The sequence below is a fragment of the Notechis scutatus genome, chromosome 1 (genome assembly GCF_049901735.1).
Source record: "Notechis scutatus isolate UNSWTSFEM ecotype Mainland chromosome 1, rNotScu1.2, whole genome shotgun sequence".
Taxonomy (NCBI): Eukaryota; Metazoa; Chordata; class Lepidosauria; order Squamata; family Elapidae; genus Notechis; species Notechis scutatus.
In genome coordinates, this window is record NC_142009.1 from 159,279,406 (window position 1) to 159,302,675 (window position 23,270).

A 23,270-nucleotide genomic window follows, 5' to 3' on the forward strand; every position below is an offset into this window, starting at 1 on the left:
GCATATGTCAAGTAAGTTATAATCAGGTATTTCATATCCCACTCTAATATTGACTTCCAGTAGTTACAAGTGTCATATTTCTTGCTTAATATATTTCTTAGGAACAGCTGATTAAATGAAAACTACTGGTTTCAGTTGTTTAGAGATGGATTATTTTTGTTGATTTATTTTTAACAAACTAAAAAAAAATGTTGTTTATGCTTTATAACAACTATAGTGACTCTTAGTAGTAATGTCTATAATGGGAATATGTGATTGGAAGGATTCCTGAATTTGAGTATATTATAAAATATCTAACTTCTTATGTATAATGTAATTTGGCTACCTTTACCTTTTTTATAAGGGTCTTCAAACCTTTGTAAGCACTCTATAAATATATAATATTTGCAATTCCAGATATGCAAGTTGATTAATCAGTGGGTCTTCAGCTTGGAATTCCCCGGATAAGGCAGAATTGTATCTTTCTAGTTATCTACAAAGGCGGGTATTGATAATTTTACAAGCAACTAAAAGCAGAAGATTAAGAGCAAGTTACCCAGAGTTAGTTTGGAATTTGATGGTGCCAAAATTAAATAAATAAATCAAGTTGCTGGATTCTTTTGTTTATGTACCTATAAAATTGGGGTTTGTGGGTATAATCAAGATTTTCAGAATATTTTTTTTTAAGAAGGACTCTAGGAGTCATTTGGAAAGGTAACTGGAAATAAGTCTAAATTCAAAACTTATGAAAGAAACAGAAATCTGTAGTAATATGCTATTGTTTTTGGCTAATTATAATGATATGGATTGGCTTATTTTTCAGTTTCTGACTTCTGATGACTCCTCTTGCACTTTGCTTTCTGAAAAAAGAAACATATTATTTGGGAAAAGGTCTCTTAACTTTTTGCTACTAAGAGAGTTCCAGTGACAAATACAGTACAATTCTTTTAGAATGTAAAGGAATCTTTTACATACAGCTACCTGGTTTCGCCCTGTCTAGCTAAATGGTTTTAAGGGAACAGGAAAGATACTGTACATATCCTAAAGCTGTGTAACCTTTAGTTTGGCCATATAAGAAATGAAGAGTGGGAAAATTACAAAAATACATTTTTTTTTCCATGGGGAACAGAAGTATGTTCAGAAAGGAACATTTTAACCATGAATTCTTTATGTGGTCTTCAATTAAAACAGGAATTCTCCTTTCTGAACCTGTGGGCAGTAGCCTTAATGAATGATGGCTTTTACATAAACTCTTTTCATCTTAGGATATAAAAGCACTTTACAAACATTGATCAGGCTGATTGATGTAAATCCACTGAACTTCAGCCATCACTAAGGCAGTGGTTCAACAACCCAGGAAAAATGTTTTTATCCATCTGGAAAAGGCACAGAAATGCAAATAAGATATGTACAGTGCTGTGAAAATGACTTTGAAAACGATCAGATTTGATCTCTATCTGTATGGACATAGGTTGACCTAATAGAAAGACCATGGGTTGGTTCAAATTCCCCAGCAACAGTCTCTGGTTTTTTCCCTTTTCTTTTGTTCAATTATGTCTGGAGTCATTGCAGTTTTCTTGACAAGCTTTTTTGAGAAGTGGTTTGCTATTACCTCCTTCCTAGAGCTGACTGAGCCAGTGGGAAATAGAAACATCCCACATTCATTCATTCATTCATTCATTCATTCATATTCATCATATCAGTGGTCTGCATTTACTGCAGGTCAATTTGGAAAAAATATTATTTTATATCAGCACTGAGAGCTCTGAAAGAAACATTTTGGAAATCACAGCCACAAGTACAGAGGGTTGTCCTTCAGAAGTTTCTTTTGCATATTTGAATAATGGAAACCAAAAGAATCAAGGTGTAATTGCAGTCTATTGGCTGTTATATGAGACTCAAGATAACATATAGATAACAGGTACTATAATATTTTTTTCAATGTGGCCCATCATCTTGCTATGGAAATGTGAATGTCCAGGAAGAGGGATCTGGAATATTGCCTGATTGTGTTGATACTTTCTACGATGGCTACCTCTATGATGCTTGGTGTGCCATGGTGATTTTTTTTGTTTTTTGTTTATTCAGTGCCCAAATAAAAGCAGTAAGAAAAAACATTGGTTTGAAAGAAAAATCAGAACCGGATTACTCATAGAGAAAGCCAAAACTATTTCCTGTGGTTAGGGTCTCCAAATCATTCTAACAGCCTAATAAAATGCATGGAACTTATTTTCAGGCTATTTTGTTGACAGGGAAATCTAACTTAAGATATGACTTTGAGGAAGGTCACAAGTTTGGGGAACAATACAGGTCATGATGACCAAGGTTAATTTCATTTTAGAAAACTCTGTTCCCTTATCTTTGAATTTTTATTTATTTATTATGGCTCTTTTTGAGCCATTGCCATCAACAATAGTAATTGGGATATTTAAGGCAACATGTTTTTGAAACTTAGCCGATTCTATTTAAATCTAAAACTTTTTCTTTTAAACTATTGCTGAGCAATGCTGTCGACCCAAGCTATTTGGAGGGCAGGGGTGAGGGAAGGTGAGGTTATGTTTGATATAATAATTTTGTCAAGATTAATGACCAGGTCTTATAATTGATCACACTTTGAACAAACCTATTTTATATATTTTTTTAAACGGGGATCTCCAGTTTTCAGTAATAATTAAATGCTAGTCTCACATTGCATAAGAAGTATTGGTTTGCAATTGGATTATGCTGCTATTTGTTAAATTATTCAAAAGGCAAAGCAAGAAATCTCATCAAAACAGGTTAATGGGAATATTCTTTGATCACTATGGCTCTTAAAGATGGAGGTTGAGAACTAATAAGAAGAAATCCTATGAATTTCGGGGAAAGTAGCAGCTTTTAAACAGATGGGTTCAATTATGGAAAAAGCAGGAAGATGTTTGTAAATCTGCTGATTTAGTTCAATTGTATTAGCATTTTCCTTTCTGGGTTCCTGAGATTGTCTCTTGGATTTTTTGTTTTGTTTTTTAATTATCAATGTCTGGCAAAACTTTCTTCTTGTAATTCTCTTTGGCAAGTTGGTAATTTTGCCCAAGAAATGTTTATAAGAACTTTGTTTGCCAAACTTGCAGAAGTAGAGATTGGAGCCTTCAGAATTAGATACATGTGTTAAATCTAAACTCAGCAGAGCTCTTTGGCTTTTTCTATATCAATGTGAAGAAGCTCACTAAGCATTTGACCATCCTCAGATCCCTGGTGGAGGATGGAGTACTTGTTTCCTAGTCCAGGTAATTGCTGGTTAGGATTGGAGCCAGCAAACTGGCAAGTCACAAACAAGGCAACAAGATCACTTTCTTAGTGAAGTGCAGGGGTGGGATTCTACCAGCTCGCACCTATTCCCTAGAACCGGTTGTTAACATTCTAAGCAGTTCGGAGAACCAGTTGTTAGAAGAAATTACTGGCCTAATCCTGTAAGGAAGGCAGGAAGGAAACATTCTGGTGTTGCTTATAGAAACTGCCTCTCCATTAACCCTTATTACATTCTTGGCAGGACAAGACTTCCTGTCTCAGGAACTTCTCTGGAGTTTTGTTCCCCTCCTTTGCTGGTACTTTGCTTGTATGGAGTGACCATTCAAAGTTACAATGGCACTAAAAAAAGTGACTTATGACCATTTTTCACACTTATGACTGTTGCAGCATCCCCACAGTCATGAGAAGCCAGGTGAGGAGATGTGTGCCTTGATGTGAGTGATATAGAGTTGGCTACGCCCAGCCAATAACATGACCACCTAGCCATGCCCACAAACTTAGCTGTGCCCACAGAACCGGTTGTTAAAAAATTTGAATCCCACCCCTGGTTAAGTGTGTGAATTTCCAGACAGCTTATTTTCTTTCTTCTGTGTCCCTGAATGGCATTCAGAGGAGCCTTAAGCATTAGGTAATCTTCTTTGCCTTGTAGTCTGGTAATCAAGACTCCAGGCAGACTCATCTCTTGATCTGCCTTTGAAGATACTAACTTCATGAACTCCAATCACTTCCTGATCTCTCTTGAAAAGCTCTAAGCTTTTCTGCCCTGTATTTGGCATTCATTGTGTCCAGTCACTGCCACAACCTATCTAGAGTTTGGCTATTTGGTAGAAATGTAGAAATCCTGCAGACAGCAGATACAAGTAGAGGAAGGAAGAGGAGGAGAAGAAAAATTCACTTGTAAATCAAAATAGTTCTTATTTGTATGGCCACATCTTGGTCTGTATTCGTTCTTCAGGAACCCTGTAAACATAATTGATAAATATACATTTTGAAAGGATGTTTTTACAGCACCATAACCTATTCAGTACAGGTAATCCTTAACTCACACAACCTTTGTTGTGGATTCCCTAAAGTTTGGGACATTGTTTCTGTAATTTGCTATATACACTACTCAAAAAAATAAAGGGAACACAAAAATAAGACATCCTTCAATGAATGAAATATTCTTATTAAATACTTTGTTCATTACATAGTTGAATGTGCTGACAACAAAATCACACAAAAATTATCAATGGAAATCAAATTTAGCAACCCATGGAGGTCTGGATTTGGAGTTACACTCAAAACGGGCGGGCCAGTCCATAGCATCAATGCCTTCGTCTTGCAAGAACTACTGACACACTCCAGCCACTTGAGGTCTAGCATTGTCATGCATTAGGAGGAACCCAGGGCCAACCGCACCAGCATATGGTCTCACAAGGGGTCTGAGGATCTCATCTCGGTACCTAATGGCAGTCAGGCTACCTCTGGTGAGCACATGGAGGGTTGTGCGTCCCCCTAAAGAAATGCCACCCTACACCCTTACTGACCCACTGCCAAACCGGTCATGCTGGAGGATGTTGCAGGTAGCAGAACGTTCTCCACGGCGTCTCCAGACCCTGTCACGTCTGTCACATGTGCTCAGTGTGAACCTGCTTTCATCTGTGAAGAGCACAGGGCACCAGTGGCGAATTTGCCAATCTTGGTGTTCTCTGGCAAATGCCAAACGTCCTGCAAGGTGTTGGGCTGTAAGCAACAACCCCCACCTGTGGACATCAGGCCCTCATACCACCCTCATGGAGTCTGTTTCTGATTGTTTGAGCAGCCACATGCACATTTGTGGCCCGCTGGTGGTCATTTTGCAGGGCTCTGGCAGTGCTCCTCCTGTCCCTCCTTGCACAAAGGCGGAAGTAGCAGTCCTGATGCTGGGTTGTTGCCCTCCTACAGCCTCCTCTACATCTCCTGATGTACTGGCCTGTCTCCTGGTAGTGCCTCCATGCTCTGGACACTATGCTGACAGACACAGCAAACCTTCTTGCCACAGCTTGCATTGATGTGCCATCCTGGACAGGCTGCACTACCTGAGCCACTTGTGTGGGTTGTAGACTCCGTCTCACGCTACCACTAGAGTGACAGCACTGCCAGAATTCAAAAGTGACCAAACCATCAGCCAGAAAGCATAGGAACTGAGAAGTGGTCTGTGGTCACCACCTGCAGAACCACTCCTTTATTGGGGATGTCTTGCTAACTGCCTATGCTTTCCACCTGTTGTCTATTCCATTTGCACAACAGCATGTGAAATTGATTGTCAATCAGTGTTGCTACCTAAGTGGACAGTTTGATTTCACAGAAGTGTGATTGACTTGGAGTTACATTGTGTTGTTTAAGTGTTCCCTTTATTCTTTTGAGCAGTGTACATTAACCTTCCCTAGGCTTATGACTCTGAGCGATGTACAGTACAACAAAATGAAACAAACTGAGATAATAATGCCAAAGTTAAATAATAATCCATGAAAAATACAATAGAAATCTACAGAAACAGGTAGTCCTTGACTAACAACCATAATTGAGCCCAAAATTTCTGTTGCTGAGTGAGCTTTTGTTAAGTGACATTTATCCCATTTTGCAACCTTCCTTGGCACAGTTGTTCAGAGGATCACTGGAGCTAAGTTAGTAATGTGGTTGTTAAGGGGAATCTGCCTTCGCCATTGACTTTGCTTGTCAGAAGGATGCAAAAAGGGGATGATCACATGACACTGCAACCATCATAAATATGACTCAGTTGCCAAGCATTTCAATTTTTTTTTTTTAAACAATTTTATTGGTTTTTAAAAACAAACAAAAACAAACAAAACATAAAAACATCCAGGCTTCTTTCATAAATATACAGTGTGTCGGTTGGTTTACCAGTCTTTTGTGCATCCATTTCGTAGTCTCAATTACAGTTACATTGCATGATAACTCATATTATCAATCAAAGATTAAATACCCTAGTATCACTATTAAACAATCATTTGACTATAATTTTATTCATTCATATTTTGCGAGATAACTATAATTTACTTAATTTATTTTATAACAATTCATATAATCCTACCAAATCTATCCTAAAAACATTTTATAAATATGATTTCAAAAAAAAAGAAATAGATTTTTATATATTCATTATTTTCTGAAATTCTAGATATTCTATTATTGTATTTTATTATCTAACCATTGATAGAAAAGGTCCCAAATTTTATAAAATTGTTTATTTTCTTGTTCTCTAATTTCAAATGTCAATCTACTCATTTCAGCACATTCCAATATTTTCTTAATGATTTCTTCCTGCAATGGTATTTTCTCGTTTTTCCAATTTTTAGCAAATACAATCCTAGCCGCTGTTAATACATTTACAATCAGGTATTTCAAATCTTTACTATATGTATCAGATATATTCCCAATAAAAAAATCTCTGGTTTCAAGTCTATGTGTTTCTTTGTCATTTTTTTTTCCAACCACATGCGATTAGCAATTTTAAGGCGTTTTTTTTTTTTTTTTTTTTTTTTTTTTTTTTTTTTTTTTTTTTTTTTTTTTTTTTTTTTTTTTTTTTTTTTTTGGGGCGGGGGGGGGGGGGGAGGAGGGGGGGGGGGGGGGGGAGTTTTTTTTTGGGGCCGGGGGGGGGGGGGGGGGGGGGGGGGGGGGGGGGGGGGGGGGGGGGGGGGGGGGGGGGGGGGGGGGGGGGGGGGCGCCGCGGGGGGGGGGGGGGGGGGGGGGGGGGGGGGGGGGGGGGGGGGGGGGGGGGGGGGGGGGGGGGGGGGGGGGGGGGGGGGGGGGGGGGGGGGGGGGGGGGGGGGGGGGGGGGGGGGGGGGGGGGGGGGGGGGGGGGGGGGGGGGGAAAATTTAGTCCAATATTTTCTAGCGGGGGGGGGGGGGGGGGGGGGGGGGGGGGGGGGGGGGGGGGGGGGGGGGGGGGGGGGGGGGGGGGGGGGGGGGGGGGGGGGGGGGGGGGGGGGGGGGGGGGGGGGGGGGGGGGGGGGGGGGGGGGGGGGGGGGGGGGGGGGGGGGGGGGGGGGGGGGGGGGGGGGGGGGGGGGGGGGGGGGGGGGGGGGGGGGGGGGGGGGGGGGGGGGGGGGGGGGGGGGGGGGGGGGGGGGGGGGGGGGGGGGGGGGGTGGGGGGCCCCTACTTGGGTTATTAGGTACTGATATCAACAGCATCATCTTTATTTTCTATTTTTAAATTCAGATAACTTTTTGGACAATAGCATCTTGATTTCTCCCAATGCTTGTGCAATCAAATCCAGGTTGTAAAACTCTGGATAACCATTATATGGCAGTAAAAACAGAAAACTCTAGTTCTTTATTGCCATCTAGTTGTCACCTCGATGTTTGCAGTATAGATCTGGTTGTTCTTCCAATGCTTTTTAACATTCTGAAAAATCAAGATGGTGGATTTAACAAAGTTTTGCCTTTTATTCTATATTTGGCAGTAAGTAATGTAGTTACTGAGAGTTTCAGACCCATGTGAGGTTTTAGAATTGTAAGTTCTTCATCCTGTTTGTAGGCTAATCCAATTCCAATAAGAAGAGCAAAGTGACTCGTATGACCAAAAAAAAAATATCTATTCTAGTGATGAACCTATTTTCCAGCTTGCAAAATTTAGCAGACGTTGGACATTGAAATAAACTCACAGGACAAGGCTAAACCTGCATTCCGTATTCAGCAAAGATACCTACATTCAATGTAATGCTATCACACAATCAGAAACCTTCCAGAATTCAATAGATGTTGTTTTAGTAGATCTTTGAGGCACTTCCTGTCTCAGATTACAGTATTGTTAGTGAAAATATATATCTTTCAAAACTCTGTGCTGTAGTGCAGTGGTTCAGATCAGCATATGTAAAGGTAAAATGCTTTGTATGGAAAGAAGATAAAGTATTTTAAGATATGTCAGCTGAGGGAATTGCAGCTAATCGTGAAAGAAATGAGATTGTTTAAACATGACTCGTGCCAACTATTATTTTTATTACTGAGGTGATTTATGGATTGGCTTCTTATCACTTTAAATTTGTAGAAAGTTATGTTGTCATTTTTCTCAAGATTTCTACTAATACAAAAAGGGATCAAATTCACTAGCTGGACACCAGTTCCCATTATTGGAATTGTTTAGGCAATGATTTAAAATGCTCAATTTCCTTGTTGGACCAAAAAAACTAAGCAACAAAATCCCAGCAATAATGTAATATATACAACAGTGTGAAATTCATAGCTGCCAGTTCTTTAACTGGTGTTGACCTTCCTTTGTGCTGAGTCCTTTTCAAGAACCTAGGATGTTGTAATGTATCAGCACAGTATCTGTGCAAATCCAAGAAGTGTGGCCTTTTGTAATTGATAGCTGGAAATTTTGTCAATGCCCAGAATTTTCTTACTTTGTCTATTTTGGGGTCCTACCAGTTGTTGCTTGCAGGCAAGTGGTATTTCTTGCAGATATCTTCCAATGAATCATTGTTGCTACTTTGTCATGCTGTTACTTGTAGTCAGTCTATGCAATTTTTTTTACTGCAGATAACTAAGGTCCACTGTTTGCATTTGTTTGCATCTGTTGCTGTTTTTGCAATTCTGGCCTTGTATTCATTTATCCTTAAGGCTTGGTCTTGTGCAGCCAGAGTGAGCCTCTCTGTCTCTTTCTTCAATTGTTCTCTTAAGCATTGCCAGGTTGTTATCTGCCTTACCTGCTAATTTTTTTATGTACTGGCCATATAATACATTGCTTTCCCTTGCCATGTCTTTTTCCCAGTCTTGACCTGGTCTTTTTTAAAGCTACTTTGGTCTCTCCAGTGCTCAGTGACCCTTCCTGGTATATTAGCTTCAGTGCATCTCTTCAGTGTCCTTCAGAAATTCTTCCAATACTCCTTTTTCTTCTATAACTGTCTGCTATACTTGCAATATTCCACACCCATCTACTTTCCTCGGTAAATACACTCAAGGTTATTAAATGGATGAAGAGTATGATCCATTTTCATTATTTTTCCAATCTTCCCATCAAGGCCTTTACTTCTGCTTGAGTCCAGTCCACTATTCCAGCTGTACAACTAATGACTGAAATTGTTGACTTGCCTTGCTTTATTATTATGGTGACTCTTCAATTTGATTCACAGTCTGAATTATTATTATTATTGAACATCGCACAGTCAGCCAGATGTTCAGACTGAGTTTGGCATTTTTATCTACCTATCAAGTCCTTACCAATGACCTGGGATAGGCAGATCTGGATGTTTGATGCCTCCATTCTGTTCTTCATTTGGTCTTTCTTGTAGGCCAGTTTGGAGTCTCCAAAAGTCAATAAGCCTTCCTGGTATACTAATTACAGTGCATCTTCTTCATTGTCCTTCAAATATTCTTCCAAAGCCATTTCTTCTTCTTCAACCATCTCATGTATTTGCAACATTCCCCATCCACCTATTTGCTTGGTAAGTAGAGTCTGTCAATGTCACTGCGAAGATGAAGGGCATGATTCATTGTGATTATTTTTCTGATCTTCCTATCCATTGTTTTTAGTTCTGCTTGAGTCCAGTCCACTACTCCTGATGTGTATCTAATGACTGGAATTGACCAGGTATTGATTGCCTTGATGGTATTTCCTCCATTGAGTTTGGACTTTAAGATCTTGTTCATTCTCTTGATATTTTCACCTGTAATCTTTTTCTTGATTTCAGTGTACTTGATGTTGTTAGCTTGAAGGATATCTAGGTATTTTTAGTAATCATCTTCATCCAGACTCTTAATGTTATTTTATCTAGATTCCTTCAGTTTTCACCATTTTTCCTAGTTTGATAGTGAGTGTGACACATTTGTCCAATCCAAACTCCATTGCAATATCTTGGCTAGATATACAAACAGTGTTGAGCAGCAATTCTATTTCAGATGGAATTTTTTCATACAACTTCAGATCATCCATGTAATGGAGGTGGGATAGTCTGGCAGATGTTTTTGATGTTTGATAGCCATGTCCTGAGTTATTCAATATTGTTGAATTATTACTATTACTACTACCACTACTACTACTAGTAGTAGTAATAGTAGTAGTAGTAGTATTGATTTAATCTTCAGTTTGATTCATAGTCTGGGAATGTAAAAACTTAATGGTTCAAATTCTAACCAAGGACCTAAGAGCTGTTAAGGTAACAGTATATAGGCAGTTCCAAGTAAGGAGGTTTTTTGTTGTTGTTGCAAAGTCAGAATATTCAGGTTTAATAACTTCAAAATTTCCATGTATCTAGGCAACCCTTTAATTATTACTCCAAGTACTCCTATTACTATTGGTACAACCATCTAGCTGTTTCTCTTCAATTCATGCATCACCTGGTATTGCAATATCAATGAACCAGGATTTTTTCTTTTCCACAATAGTGATGTCAGATGTATTTGTGGGCCAGATGTCTGTTACTATAATCATCATTTTATAACATTGGTCTTACATTATTATTGCAACCACTTCAAAAAATGTATAGGTGAGGTGATAGATTTTGGTTTTCATCATTTCAATCCTCAATACTGATCAGTTTAGGATGGAGGAGGTCAGCAAAATCCTTTTGGATATAAATCGGTACCTTGAGATTTTTTTTGTCTGTTTGTGAGAACAAAAGAAAGTTTCTGAGTCCCTTTTTATTTTATTCGTAGAATCAATAATAAAATCCATTAGCATCCCCTCTTCTTTATATAAGAACTTGCATACAGAAACATTTGTTTGTGAGAGACAGATTTGCAGAATGCCCACTTGAGCCAACTCCTCCTCTCTGTTGTGGATGGGATGGGAAAAGTGTATCCATTCTGGTTCTACTTGACCTCTCGGTGGCTTTTGATATCATCAACCACTATATTCTTCTGGATTAAGGTGGAGGATTGGAGTTAGGTGACTATGGTGTTGTGCTGGCTTGCCTCCTTTCTTTGGGGTCGATACCACTCAGAGGTAACTGGGGAAGAGAGATCCTGTCCTCGCTATGAGGGATGCCCTCTCTCCTCTTTTTAACATCTACTTCAGGCTGCTGGGTGATCTCATCCAATGCCCTGTGAGGTAACATCAGCATACCAAACTATACATCTGCCCCTGGCAAAAAGCAATGTCTTATCCATTTGGAGGCTGACAGGATCTGGCTGGGGAACAACTGGATTCAGCTAAACCCTGGCAAGTCTGACTGGTTCTGATTTGAGGAACCTACTTATTCTAGGATTATGCTATCTTTAGTGTTGATAGAATCACACTGTCCCAGATAGACTCAGTGCACAATCTGTGTGTGTGTGTGTGTGTGTGTGTGTGTGTTCTTCTTAGACTCACAAACTCTGCTTGAGAAGCAAGTGGCAATCATAGCTAAAGGTGTCTTTGCACGGCTTTGAGGCATGCAGCAGTTGAACCTGTTGGATCAGGAGGCTTTGGTGATGGTCACTCATGCCTTAGTTACCTTTAGACTGGCCTATTGTAATGCAGTCTAGATAGGGCTGCCCTTAAATAGCTTCAGCTGGTGCAGAGTGCAGTGGAGTGGGCAGTTATGTGCACTCCTAGGGTAGCACATATTATGCCTCTGCTTCATGAGCTACATCAGTTGTTTCTGGGTCCAATTCAAGATGCTGGTTTTAACTTTTAAAACTCTTCATGGCTTGGGACCAGTTATCATCTCAAGTACATCAGCCCAGCCCATTAGATCCAACAGAGAGGGCATGCTACAGATAACATGTGCCAGAGGTTTACATTTGGTGGGTCCCAGTTGATGGGCCTTTTCTGTTGTGGCACTTGCCTTATGGAACAATCTCCTCTCTGAACATTAGGTTAGTTCAATTCCTTTTGATGTTCTGGAGGTCCCTCAAGATCTGATTGTGCCATCTGGTGTGGGTTGTATGGTGCAATAAGGAATGTGGATCTGAAAATAAATACATATCAAAGACAAGGTTAACTGCTTAATAGAGGAAATGGAATGAACAGCTGCAACTTATACATAAAAGCCAGAGCAAAGATTAAAAAAAAACAGTAGAATGTTTGCTAAAGACTGGAAAATAGATGGATAAATGTTAAGATGTGCAAACGTTGGTTAAAACAGTTACCGAATAATATATGGTCTGCTGAAATAAGCAAAAACAGTTGTCTGTAAGAGTGCTCTGCTTTGTTACATGAATGTGAAAGTTGGGTATGTTCAATCAAATATAATGGGAATATAGTACTTAAGTTCCATCGTAAAATAGGAAGAGGCAAAGAATCAATGGATACCGAATGAATGTGGATTGAATACAAAACCGAGTGGCCATATGATGAAGTATGTTGAGGTAATATAGTCATTTAGAAAATATGTATGAAGATTGAATCACAAAATAAAGGGAAAGAATTGGTTGAGAAAGGAGGAAGATAAAGTCTTGGATAGATGAAACAAGGAAAAAAGTGAAAAACTTAAAAACTTAAAAACTTAAAAACCAAAAAAAGAGAGAGCAGTGTATGAAGAAATTTGTGGAAGTGGTGAAAACAAGGAAGATTAGCCAAGATCCAAAAAATACAGGCAAATATAGTAAAATGGTATTGGTATAAGCTAGATTTAGCTAATTTGTTTTCCTTTTCTTACCTCATGCCTTTAGTTCCTTTTGGCTTACTAGTGCTTGTTCTCTTTCTGCACTTTCCTTTGAAATATTGTGATAGATACAAACACATGTATCTTCAAACAAATGTTCCTTTCCTTTTTCTGCTTTATTTATCTTATTTCATTCATCAATAGCTGTATGGAAAAATCATTCCATTTGCTTCAGGAGGCAGTTTTTCTTTCTCTTTAACCAGATGATGATCTCACTCATTTATGAACTTCAGAATGTTTCACCTCTGTTCTTCCCCATCCTCAGACTGTCTCTTCTCACATTCCCAGTGGCGTCCCAAGTCTTCCTGATCTTGAGTTCTAACACTTTTGGGCTTGCACTGACTACCCAGCTGGCCCAGTCCCTGATTTTCAAGACTTGTTAAAGGCAAATGCTCAACCTCGTTCCTTACAGCAAACTGGGCAGTTTTCCTTTTTCTATAAAAGAGGTAACCCTTTGGTCTTCTTCTTTTTGGCACACTGGATACCCTTGAGGGAGCCAGAATCACTCTCTCCAGCCACACTTCAGACACATCAATAAAGCAATAAAAAAGAAGGAACTATACTTGTCTTCTTTTAGAGTCAGACTTAGCAGGGTGCCTCATAAAACATCTTGAATTGTAATCTCCCCACACACAGACACATATAAACACACATTACACATTTAATTTTACTTACCTCTCTCTAATAACTACAAAGTAACTTTTAAATATGTACCAGCAACCAGTCTGAATGGTATACACAAACTCTTTGGTACATTTCTGTGTCTGCTGTTTTTGATTTTGATCTCAGCTCATAGCTCTATAGCATAATGTGAATAGCATTAACCACTAATCAACAAGTCAGTTGACTGATGTATGGCTACAAGTGCAAGTGGCAGAAACTATAAAGACTTCGCACAAATCTAAGAGCAAAGTCAAGCCTAGACTTTGTGAGCAATGGTAGTTTTTTAAACACTATGGGATAACCATAGTGTTTAAAAAATAATTAGACTCTTAGGGCTTCCCCCCACCCCAATAATTTGACGTGGCACTCAGACCCAAGTTTTGTACATTCCTCCTGCCTGCCATCCTGCCCCCAAATCCCCTGCTGCCTTGTTTCTTAGGTTCGCCTCAGCTCTGTGGATTTTTTTTAATGCCTCACTTTGTAGGCAATTTTAAATAATTTAATTAACCAAAAAGACATTTCCATGACTCATTTTTTTTTCTTTCCAGGTCTGAATCATGGTTTTTTATTGTTGCTCCACATACACACAATAATGCTGGGAAATCAAGCATCCACTGAATATGGAATAATCTCTAATTCTCACTTTGCATGCTTAGTCAAATCAATAGTTGTGAGCTCATATCCTATCTTACTTCACCTTGATCTTTTATTCTATTCATCTGGGGGAAAAGCTGAATATGATACAGCAATGTCTGACATATTATTTAGGGTAATCTACGTAGGACTGTAAAATGATATCTTGTCCTTAGTAGCAGCATATATAAAACAGCAGCAGGTCAACCCATTCAAGACAGTCAGAAAAATACTGAGTTGTTAATGAACTTGTCCAGCTTCATTTAAAAGCAATAACCCCTAACTGGGCTATACTATGGTGAAGGGAATCAGTCATGAATTATTAGACATTCTATAACAAATAGCTCTTTGTGGCTATTGTTTAATTTGTGAGCAATTTGAGAGATACCTAAATCCATGGAGGCCAAAAACAAACTGGAATACATGAAGTTAAGTCCAATCAAATATTTATTGTTGCAGTCCAAGACCAGGCTATGTACAAAAATAAGACAAAACAAAACTGAAATAAGACAAGAACAGAATGTGCTAGAAGCATAAGCCCTAAAAGTGAACAATGTAGAACTATACAGAGCAGAAAAAGTACAAAACCACTAAGAACACCACCAAGATTTTCTTTGCACTTTAATGCACAAGGGAGGATTTGTGGGGTGGGGGGAATCACTGGGCAAATTAGAATGGGCTCAACTGTCCATCTGTTGGTTTACTAAACATTTCACCCTCTTTTTCCTGGAACTGGAGATTGTCCAAAACTCTGGATAGAATGACAAATAGCCAGGGGTGGGGCTGCTGGGGGTTCGCAGGGGTTTGGGAGATCCCCTAAATAAAATCCTGTGCAGTTCAGAGAACCCCCAAATCCCACTCTTGGCTGGCCCTGCTCACCCCTCCCTGCCCTCCTAGGATTCCCCACATGGCCCATTTTGGATGCAGGTAAGTGCAGGGCACCCACCATGGCCATGCCCACCCAGCAACTGGGCAGAGAACCCGTTGCTAAAATTTTTGAAGCCCACCCTAAATTCTAGCATAGAATTTGGTACAGAGCTTTGGAAAATAATTCTCATGAATACTTGCTAGATGTTTTCCTTTGTTTTATAGTCTTGCTTCTCTGTCCTGATGGTTCTCTCTCTCGTGTTGGTTTATATATTGTAAATGGTTACTGTAGTTTGGTTCCTGATTGTTATCTGGATAAACTCTTCTATGCCCACTTTCACACAGGAACTCAGAATGAAAAATGTCGTGCTGACATTGTGTTGTTTTTACTGAGATTGACTGGAAAAAATGTAATGGAATGAATGGATGGAGGAAGGAAGGAAGGAAGGAAGGAAGGAAGGAAGGAAGGAAGGAAGGAAGGAAGGAAGGAAGGAAGGAAGGAAGGAAGGAAACATCCATCCTTCCTCCAGGAAAAATGAAACAAGAAAGAAAAGCTATGCATTCAAAACTTCTTCAAATAAGTAATTCCATCTCCCTTAATTTTCTCTCTCTCCAACATTAGGCTGATGGGTATTGACCTACCTATAGGTAGGTAAATTAGGACTGCAAAATGAAAATGTGTCATCTATGTTACCACTACAAAACTTTGAATCAAATCCTTTGTACTTTTTAACACCCAGTATTCTAAATTAAAAATAAATATACACTGCTCAAAAAAATAAAGGGAACACTTAAACAACACAATGTAACTCCAAGTCAATCACACTTCTGTGAAATCAAACTGTCCACTTAGGTAGCAACACTGATTGACAATCAATTTCACATGCTGTTGTGCAAATGGAATAGACAACAGGTGGAAAGCATAGGCAGTTAGCAAGACATCCCCAATAAAGGAGTGGTTCTGCAGGTGGTGACCACAGACCACTTCTCAGTTCCTATGCTTTCTGGCTGATGGTTTGGTCACTTTTGAATGCTGCCAGTGCTTTCACTCTAGTGGTAGCATGAGACGGAGTCTACAACCCACACAAGTGGTTCAGGTAGTGCAGCTCATCCAGGATGGCACATCAATGCGAGCTGTGGCAAGAAGGCTTGCTGTGTCTGTTGGCGTAGTGTCCAGAGCATGGAGGTGCTACCAGGAGACAGGCCAGTACATCAGGAGATGTGGAGGAGGCCGTAGGAGGGCAACAACCCAGCATCAGGACTGCTACCACCGCCTTTGTGCAAGGAGGGACAGGAGGAGCACTGCCAGAGCCCTGCAAAATGACCACCAGCAGGCCACAAATGTGCGTGTGGCTGCTCAAACAGTCAGAAACAGACTCCATGAGGGTGGTATGAGGGCCCGACGTCCACAGGTGGGTGTTGTGCTTACAGCCCAACACCGTGCAGGACGTTTGCCATTTGCCAGAGAACACCAAGATTGGCAAATTTGCCACTGGTGCCCTGTGCTCTTCACAGATGAAAGCAGGTTCACACTGAGCACATGTGACAGACGTGACAGGGTCTGGAGACGCCGTGGAGAACGTTCTGCTGCCTGCAACATCCTCCAGCATGACCGGTTTGGCAGTGGGTCAGTAATGGTGTGGGGTGGCATTTCTTTAGAGGGCCGCACAACCCTCCATGTGCTTGCCAGAGGTAGCCTGACTGCCATTAGGTACCAAGATGAGATCCTCAGAACCTATGTGAGACCATATGCTGGTGCGGTTGGCCCTGGGTTCCTCCTAATGCACGACAATGCTAGACCTCATGTGGCTGGAGTGTGTCAGCAGTTCGTTCAAGACGAAGGCATTGATGCTATGGACTGGCCCACCCGTTCCCCAGACCTGAATGCAATTGAGCACATCTGGGACATCATGTCTCACTTCATCCACCAACGCCATGTTGCACCACAGACTGTCCAGGAGTTGGGAGATGCTTTAGTCCAGGTGTGGGAGGAGATCCCTTAGAAGACCATCCGCCACCTCATTAGGAGCATGCCCAGGCATTGTAGGGAGGTCATACAGGCACGTGGAGGCCACACACACCACTGAGCCTCATTTTGACTTGTTTTAAGGACATTACATCAAAGTTGGATCAGCCTGTAGTGTTTTTTTCCAATTTAATTTTGAGTGTAACTCCAAATCCAGACCTCCATGGGTTGCTAAATTTGATTTCCATTGATAATTTTTGTGTGATTTTGTTGTCAGCACATTCAGCTATGTAATGAACGAAGTATTTAATAAGAATATTTCATTCATTCAGATCTAGGATGTCTTATTTTTGTGCTTCCTTTATTTTTTTGAGCAGTGTATATTTGAAAGAAATACTTTACGTAAGGAAATGAAATGTTTCTTTTTTAATTAGAATTAGACTGTTTATATACCATGTTTCTCACAAAATAGGGGTGGGCCTTATATTTTTTGACCCCCGAAAAAATGGCTAGCCTGTCTTTTCGGGGGTGACTTAATTCCCCCCCTTGCATCCTCGGGCAGGTGGGCGGCGACGGCTTGGATGTTGACCTCGGCATTGGTGGGGCACTTTGTATCAGGAGACCTTCCGCCACCATTGCTTTCCCTTTCCCCGGCAGCGGGCATTTAGAGCAATGCCGCGCGTTTGCAGCCACGCACGCCGGGTCAGCTTCCTCCTGCAACGGAGCCTGGCGGAGACACTTGGCTTCAGGCACTCCTGTTGCTGCCTTCCCTTCACCTTAGAAGGCAAAGCCAATTCTTTTAAAAACAACACCCTACTACCGGTATGACAAAGCCTCCTCTGCCCGAGAGGGCAGCCCAACCCCATGTGGAGAGGCGTATCTCCTGGGGCTGCAGTGCAGGATCGGCCCACCCCGGGAGAAGCACCCAGCCGCCATCCCTGCCTGGTGCCGGGCAGAGCGTGAAGAGCTTCGCCTGGGGCAACCAGCACAGCTGACAGGCGGGCCCTCCTGCCTGGTGGCGGAGCTCTCACCAAGGCAGCGAGCGCCTTCCCTCTGGGCCCTCCACTCATCCTGCCAGGGCTGCGCCAGAGCCGTGTGGGCTGGGCAGAACCAGCAAAGCTAGCCACAGTTGCGCGCCCGCCTGCCAAGTGAAAGAGCCGGGCTGACCCGAGCTTGGCTTCATTCCCAAGTCCCTCCAGCCCGAACCTGAAGGGGCCACTGGGAGAGGCCACCCGAGGCAGTGATAGCGCCCACCCATCCATGGACAGGGAAGCAAGGTGACGGCCTGCGCCGCATCCTCCTCTGAGCTGAGCCCCACCGAGTGAGCACCTCTGCCCGATGCCCATGCCGCTGCAGCGTTTGGAGCTGCCGGCGCATTTGGAGATGCGTGGGGATGGGGACGGGCTGGGCAAGGGGTGGAAAGGATGGGTGGCTTCGGGCTCTCTCCGCTGGACCCGCAGGCCAGGGAAGCAGTGCTGCCATTGCCTTGCCTCCCTGTCCACGGATGGGTGGGCGCTATCACTGCCTCGGGCAGCCTCTCCCGGTGGCCCCTTTGGGTTCGGGCTGGAGGGACTTGGGAAGGAAGCCAAGCTCGGGTCGGCCCAGCTCTTTCACTTGGCAGGCGGGCGCACACCCGCAGCTCACTTTCCCGGCTCTGCCCAGCCCGCAAGGCTCTGGCACGGCCCTGGCAGGATCAGCAGAGGGTCTGGCTGGGAGGCGTTCGCTGCCTTGGTGAGAGCTCCGCCGCTGGGCAGGAGGGCCCGCCTGTCAGCTGCACTGGGCGCCCCAGGTGAAGTTCTTCATGCTCTGCCCAGCGCCAGGGGTGGGCCGATCTCCTGGGGTGGGCCGATCCTGCGCTGTGGCTCCGGGAGATTCGCCTCCCCATGTGGGGTTGGGCTGCCCTCTCAGGCAGGGGAGGCTTTGTTGTACCAGTAGTAGGGCGTCATTTTTAAAAGAATTGTCTTTGCCTTCTAAGGCGAAGGGAAGGTGGCGACAGGAGCGCCTGAAGCTGAGTGTCTCCGCCGGGCTCCGATTGCAGGGAGGAGCCCTGGCTGACCGCGCATGGCTGCGGCAAACACCGCGGCATTGTTCTAAATGCCCCGGCAGCACAGGGAGAAGGGAAAGCAACGGTGGTGGAAGGTCTCCCGATACGAAGTGCCCCACCAACGCCGAAGTCAATGCAGGCAGCACCATATCCGGGTATGCATCAAAAGTACTTCCTAATGGCAAGCCCCCCTGCCATTCCCCCCATTTCGCATGTTTAATATAGGCTTTAATTTGGGGGGAGGGGCTTAATTTGATTTTATGCCTATAAAACATGCTGGGACTTCCTATTGGGGGAGGCCGTATTGTTGGAGAAACACGGTAGTTCTGTTCAGTTATGCTGTTTTATTAAGAGTATTTCCCAACTTCATAGATACTCAATAGTTTCCCCTCCCCCCGGAACATACTGTCTTTCCCTAAATTTCCCTACAGCCATTCATTCACAAACAGAAGCAGATGCTGCACAGCAGTCTTTTAAGGCAAGATCTATTCCTGCTGCTTCTGCCTTTTAGGTTCATTCAGATCTTTCAAAGACTACTTTTGTTGAAGTTGCTGTTGATTAGATCTCTGCTTGTAGCCTTTTTAATCCTTGTCTGTTGAACACTTGGCTTCTATTACTAGCATTGCCAGCTCATAGTCACCTACTTCAATTGTCAGGTTTCCTTGGAGCACGGTTTCTTAGACAATTTCTCTCTTCCCTCAGTTGTGAGTTTTGCTTCAACCAATGAGCTTCGGTGGAAAAAAAAACCCAATCATGTTCCAAAATCACTCTACTCTATATATTCAAATGTTTAAAATGTCAACGGGAATTCCTCCTTGCTTAATCATAACTCATTTAACCATAATTGAGCCAAGCCCAATCCAGAGTAGCAAATCCAGGCTTAACTTATGACTCCACACAAAGAAAAATATAAATACCGTAAAACAATAGACATATGGAAATGATAGACACCCAAGAGGGGAGAAGTAGACTGCTGATACTGTTCCCAGCACTTCAATGTAATTGCCTTAGATGACTACGGACTACTATTTGCTTACTGTCAAGGCCAATGTGATGAGTAATATTCAGAAAGGAACAAACACAAAGCAAGCAAATGCTTGTTGAATGGGCTCACCTTAAATCAATTTAAAATATCTGTCCCAACTGCTCACATTAACCGCAGAAGGCAATGGAATGCCCCTTGAATACGCTGCTAAATTCCAGGGCAAACTATTCAAAGATATCCTTAGGCAATCACTCCACTTTTCCTAAATGGCAAACAGAGAAAGAGGATTTGTCTAGGCGGCAATCTGGTAGATTGTCTTCAGTGTGTTCAATGATATTGGGCTTTCCAGGCTGTAACAATATTAAAGAATAATGAATGCCTGCATTGTTATCATTAACATGACAATGCACAATAGATTCAACTAGCATTTTATTCTCCAAAGGTTTCTACGCTAGAATTAGATAAACTGTTGATATAAGACTATAGATGATTTCTTATTAGAGAAGATAAAATTAACAAAGTCCTAAAAACAGCTAGATGAGGAGTTCTGCTGCCAACTGATTAACAGTCAGAATCCAGGAAAACTGTGTGTCTCTGTGGTTATAGAGCAGAATTCAGAACAAAGATCTGAAAACTCTGCACAAGATCACTGTATCCATGTCCACTTTCAACAGCACAGGGCAACTTTGCAGCTCAAGAGGTTAAATTTAGAATAGCACACAATTCAAATTTTTGAGACCAAATTGCAATTCCTGTCATTTCTCAAGGGACAGATTTCTTATTGCAAATTGCTTTTTAATTCTGTGGGGTTTTGTTTTGGTGTCATTAGCCTTCATCACAATTGCTACTATTTGTTTGTTTTTCTGATTCCCATCATTTCAGAGTTTTTGTTTCTATATAGAAACAGCGCCAAAAGTACTTCGTCTACAGTACTTCTCATTCCTGTGCCTGGAATGGTCAGACAAGCCACAGAGTAGTGGCCTGATTTTAGCATCAGAAGGATATCATACTCTGGACCAGAAATACAGTATCTATGGCAGTGCTGATCCTAGATGGAGGATCTGGAGAAGGAAAATGATTGGGCACCACCAGGTTCAAACTATCTGTAAACATGGTTACAGAATGCAGAAATATATAAAATTTGTATTCTGCATTTTCACCATGGTTCCAAGAACCCGGAAAAGTTAGTCAAGCAGATTGTTAAGGGCTTAACACATGTACTTTGGGGAGTGGGGGGGGGGAATTAAACTAGGAATTGCTGGAAATCTATTTTCTGGAGACATTAACAAAATGCTTTATTTCTTTCATGTTCAGACCACATTTTATATCTTCTATTCTCTCTCTCCCTCATGACCCATCTAAAAGCCAACAAAAAGTGTGTTTTCTTCTATAAAGAAACACTTTCTGATTCCCTTCATCTGAGATAATAATCCTTCAGAGATGTTTGGGAATTGGAGCTGTTTTATGATGACTTGTGTCATAGTGAACTACTGTCGCATTTTAATTTTCTTTTTAGTAATCAAATCTTTCTCACAGCTTAAAAAAAAGGAAATTTAGACATAGAAGAGAAAGGTATAAAGAGAATCTGATTTTAATCCAAGGGCAGCTGGAATTGTTCAACTTGACAGTATCACATTCTGCAGGTTTTATGATTTTTCTCAAGAGGAATATTTACTTTAGAATCCAAATATCTGTTCTAAAAATCTACCTTGGTTGACTGCTATTGTTGTTTTGTGCAATGGTTTTTCCTGGGATGGTTATTCTTCTTTCTTTTGCAGACTCTGAGCCTTGCACTCCAGATACTCCCTCTGCTACTGCTTCACCATCCTCTTCTGAAGATCCTGCAACACTCACAGCACCATCTCCCCCATTTGGTTGTGAGGTCTCCATATTTCCCTCACCACAGCCCACCTCCACAATAGCCCTGAATCTTGAATCATCGCAGGTATCAGTTTCTGGCTCACTGAACCCACCTTCTGCTTCCATTTCCTCCCAACATTCTGGTCTTCCTTCCACTGTCACCCCAACTGCCTCTGTTTCAGTTACACAACCCCGCATTTACTCACCTCCAAATATTGCTGGGTCACCCAGCCATGGACCACACCTTATTGACTGGCTTCCATATCTTGCCTCAGTGATGACCACCACAAAGAGAGGGAAGGAAGAAGAACAAACAACCCTTGGAACGGGCCCACCTGAGCACATGAAGCGGTGTGGGAGCACCTATTTACCAGTACTCAGTGAAGGGGAGAATGTTCATGCCGGTTTCATCAAGCAGCAACCTCCAGAGTCAGTTTGTTCACCACCCCCATTTCAGGACATTCCCCTCCATTCTGAGCAAGTACCTGCCACTCTAGGAAACATCCTGGCAGAGTTGAAGACAATGAACCACCACCTTTCCATCATAGCAAGGGCTCTTAGCCACCTTGCCTCATCTTGCACAGCTCAACAGGATTCCACAAACGTGCAAGATTTGTAAAAGAGGAAACGTCTGCATCTTCCAACTAGAAAAACAGACAGATTGGTATGAAAGACTTTGTGTGAAATGTAGTTACAGACTGACAGGAGTGATTTCTGGGAATTTGCCTGACCTTTCATACAGGAGAGGTTGGGTAGGTTCTCAGGCTTCTTGTTCTTCTCTAGGAATGCAGGTCTCAAAACCATATCAGTATCAATAAAGTCATCGATACACACAATAGCTGTTTTTCTTTTTCTGTCTCTTACATTAAAGGTAAGTAAGTGTGTATACTCATACAAACCCATTCAGTATGAATGAAATACAGAAATTGCTCCCCATGAGCAGTTTCAAGTATTGGAGCTGGCCTTGTCTGTTTTGAGTCTTTCCAGCTCTTACGTCTTAAGGTTGAGAACAAGGCACATGGGTATGTGTGGGAGAGGGGATTGCTTGCTTGGGACTGGCTGCGTGGCTGCAAGAGATGATTAATGCTTCCCAAACAAACATTAAAAACACTTTCTATTTAGAAAGTGCTTCTTAGATCTAGATTTTTGTAATTGTAGGCCACTTTTCAATCTTCCATTTCAGGGTAAGATGATCAGGAAAGTGTGGCCTTACAATCTAGAAGCATCAGAATGAAACTGATCATACAGATCTATTACATTTGGGATTTCAGTGGGGAATATGGATGACTTATGCTAGAAATAGATGAGGGGCGTATAACCCTGCTAGTTAGAATGATAGAGTTAAAAGGAAACTCTGAGATCATCTCATCCAACCCACAGTTCAACTAATCATCAAGTTATTATGTTGAAGACTCTCAG

At 42.0% G+C, this 23,270-nt stretch overlaps 1 protein-coding gene across 6 annotated transcripts in view; it reads left to right on the top strand.

The window, feature by feature from the left end:
- Positions 1-22,678, top strand: part of RUNX2 (RUNX family transcription factor 2) — a 252,820-nt gene extending 230,142 nt beyond the window's left edge. For 2 of the 6 annotated variants that reach the window (XM_087949176.1, XM_087949180.1), the window contains one exon: positions 21,770-22,678. In XM_087949176.1, the coding sequence (XP_087805302.1) occupies positions 21,770-22,470 (701 nt within the window). In that variant the 3' untranslated portion in view covers positions 22,471-22,678. The remainder of the gene's footprint in view (positions 1-21,769) is intronic. The other 4 variants (XM_087949181.1, XM_087949178.1, XM_087949177.1 and 1 more) reach the window with 4 other exon arrangements.
- The last annotated feature ends 592 nt before the right edge of the window (positions 22,679-23,270 follow it).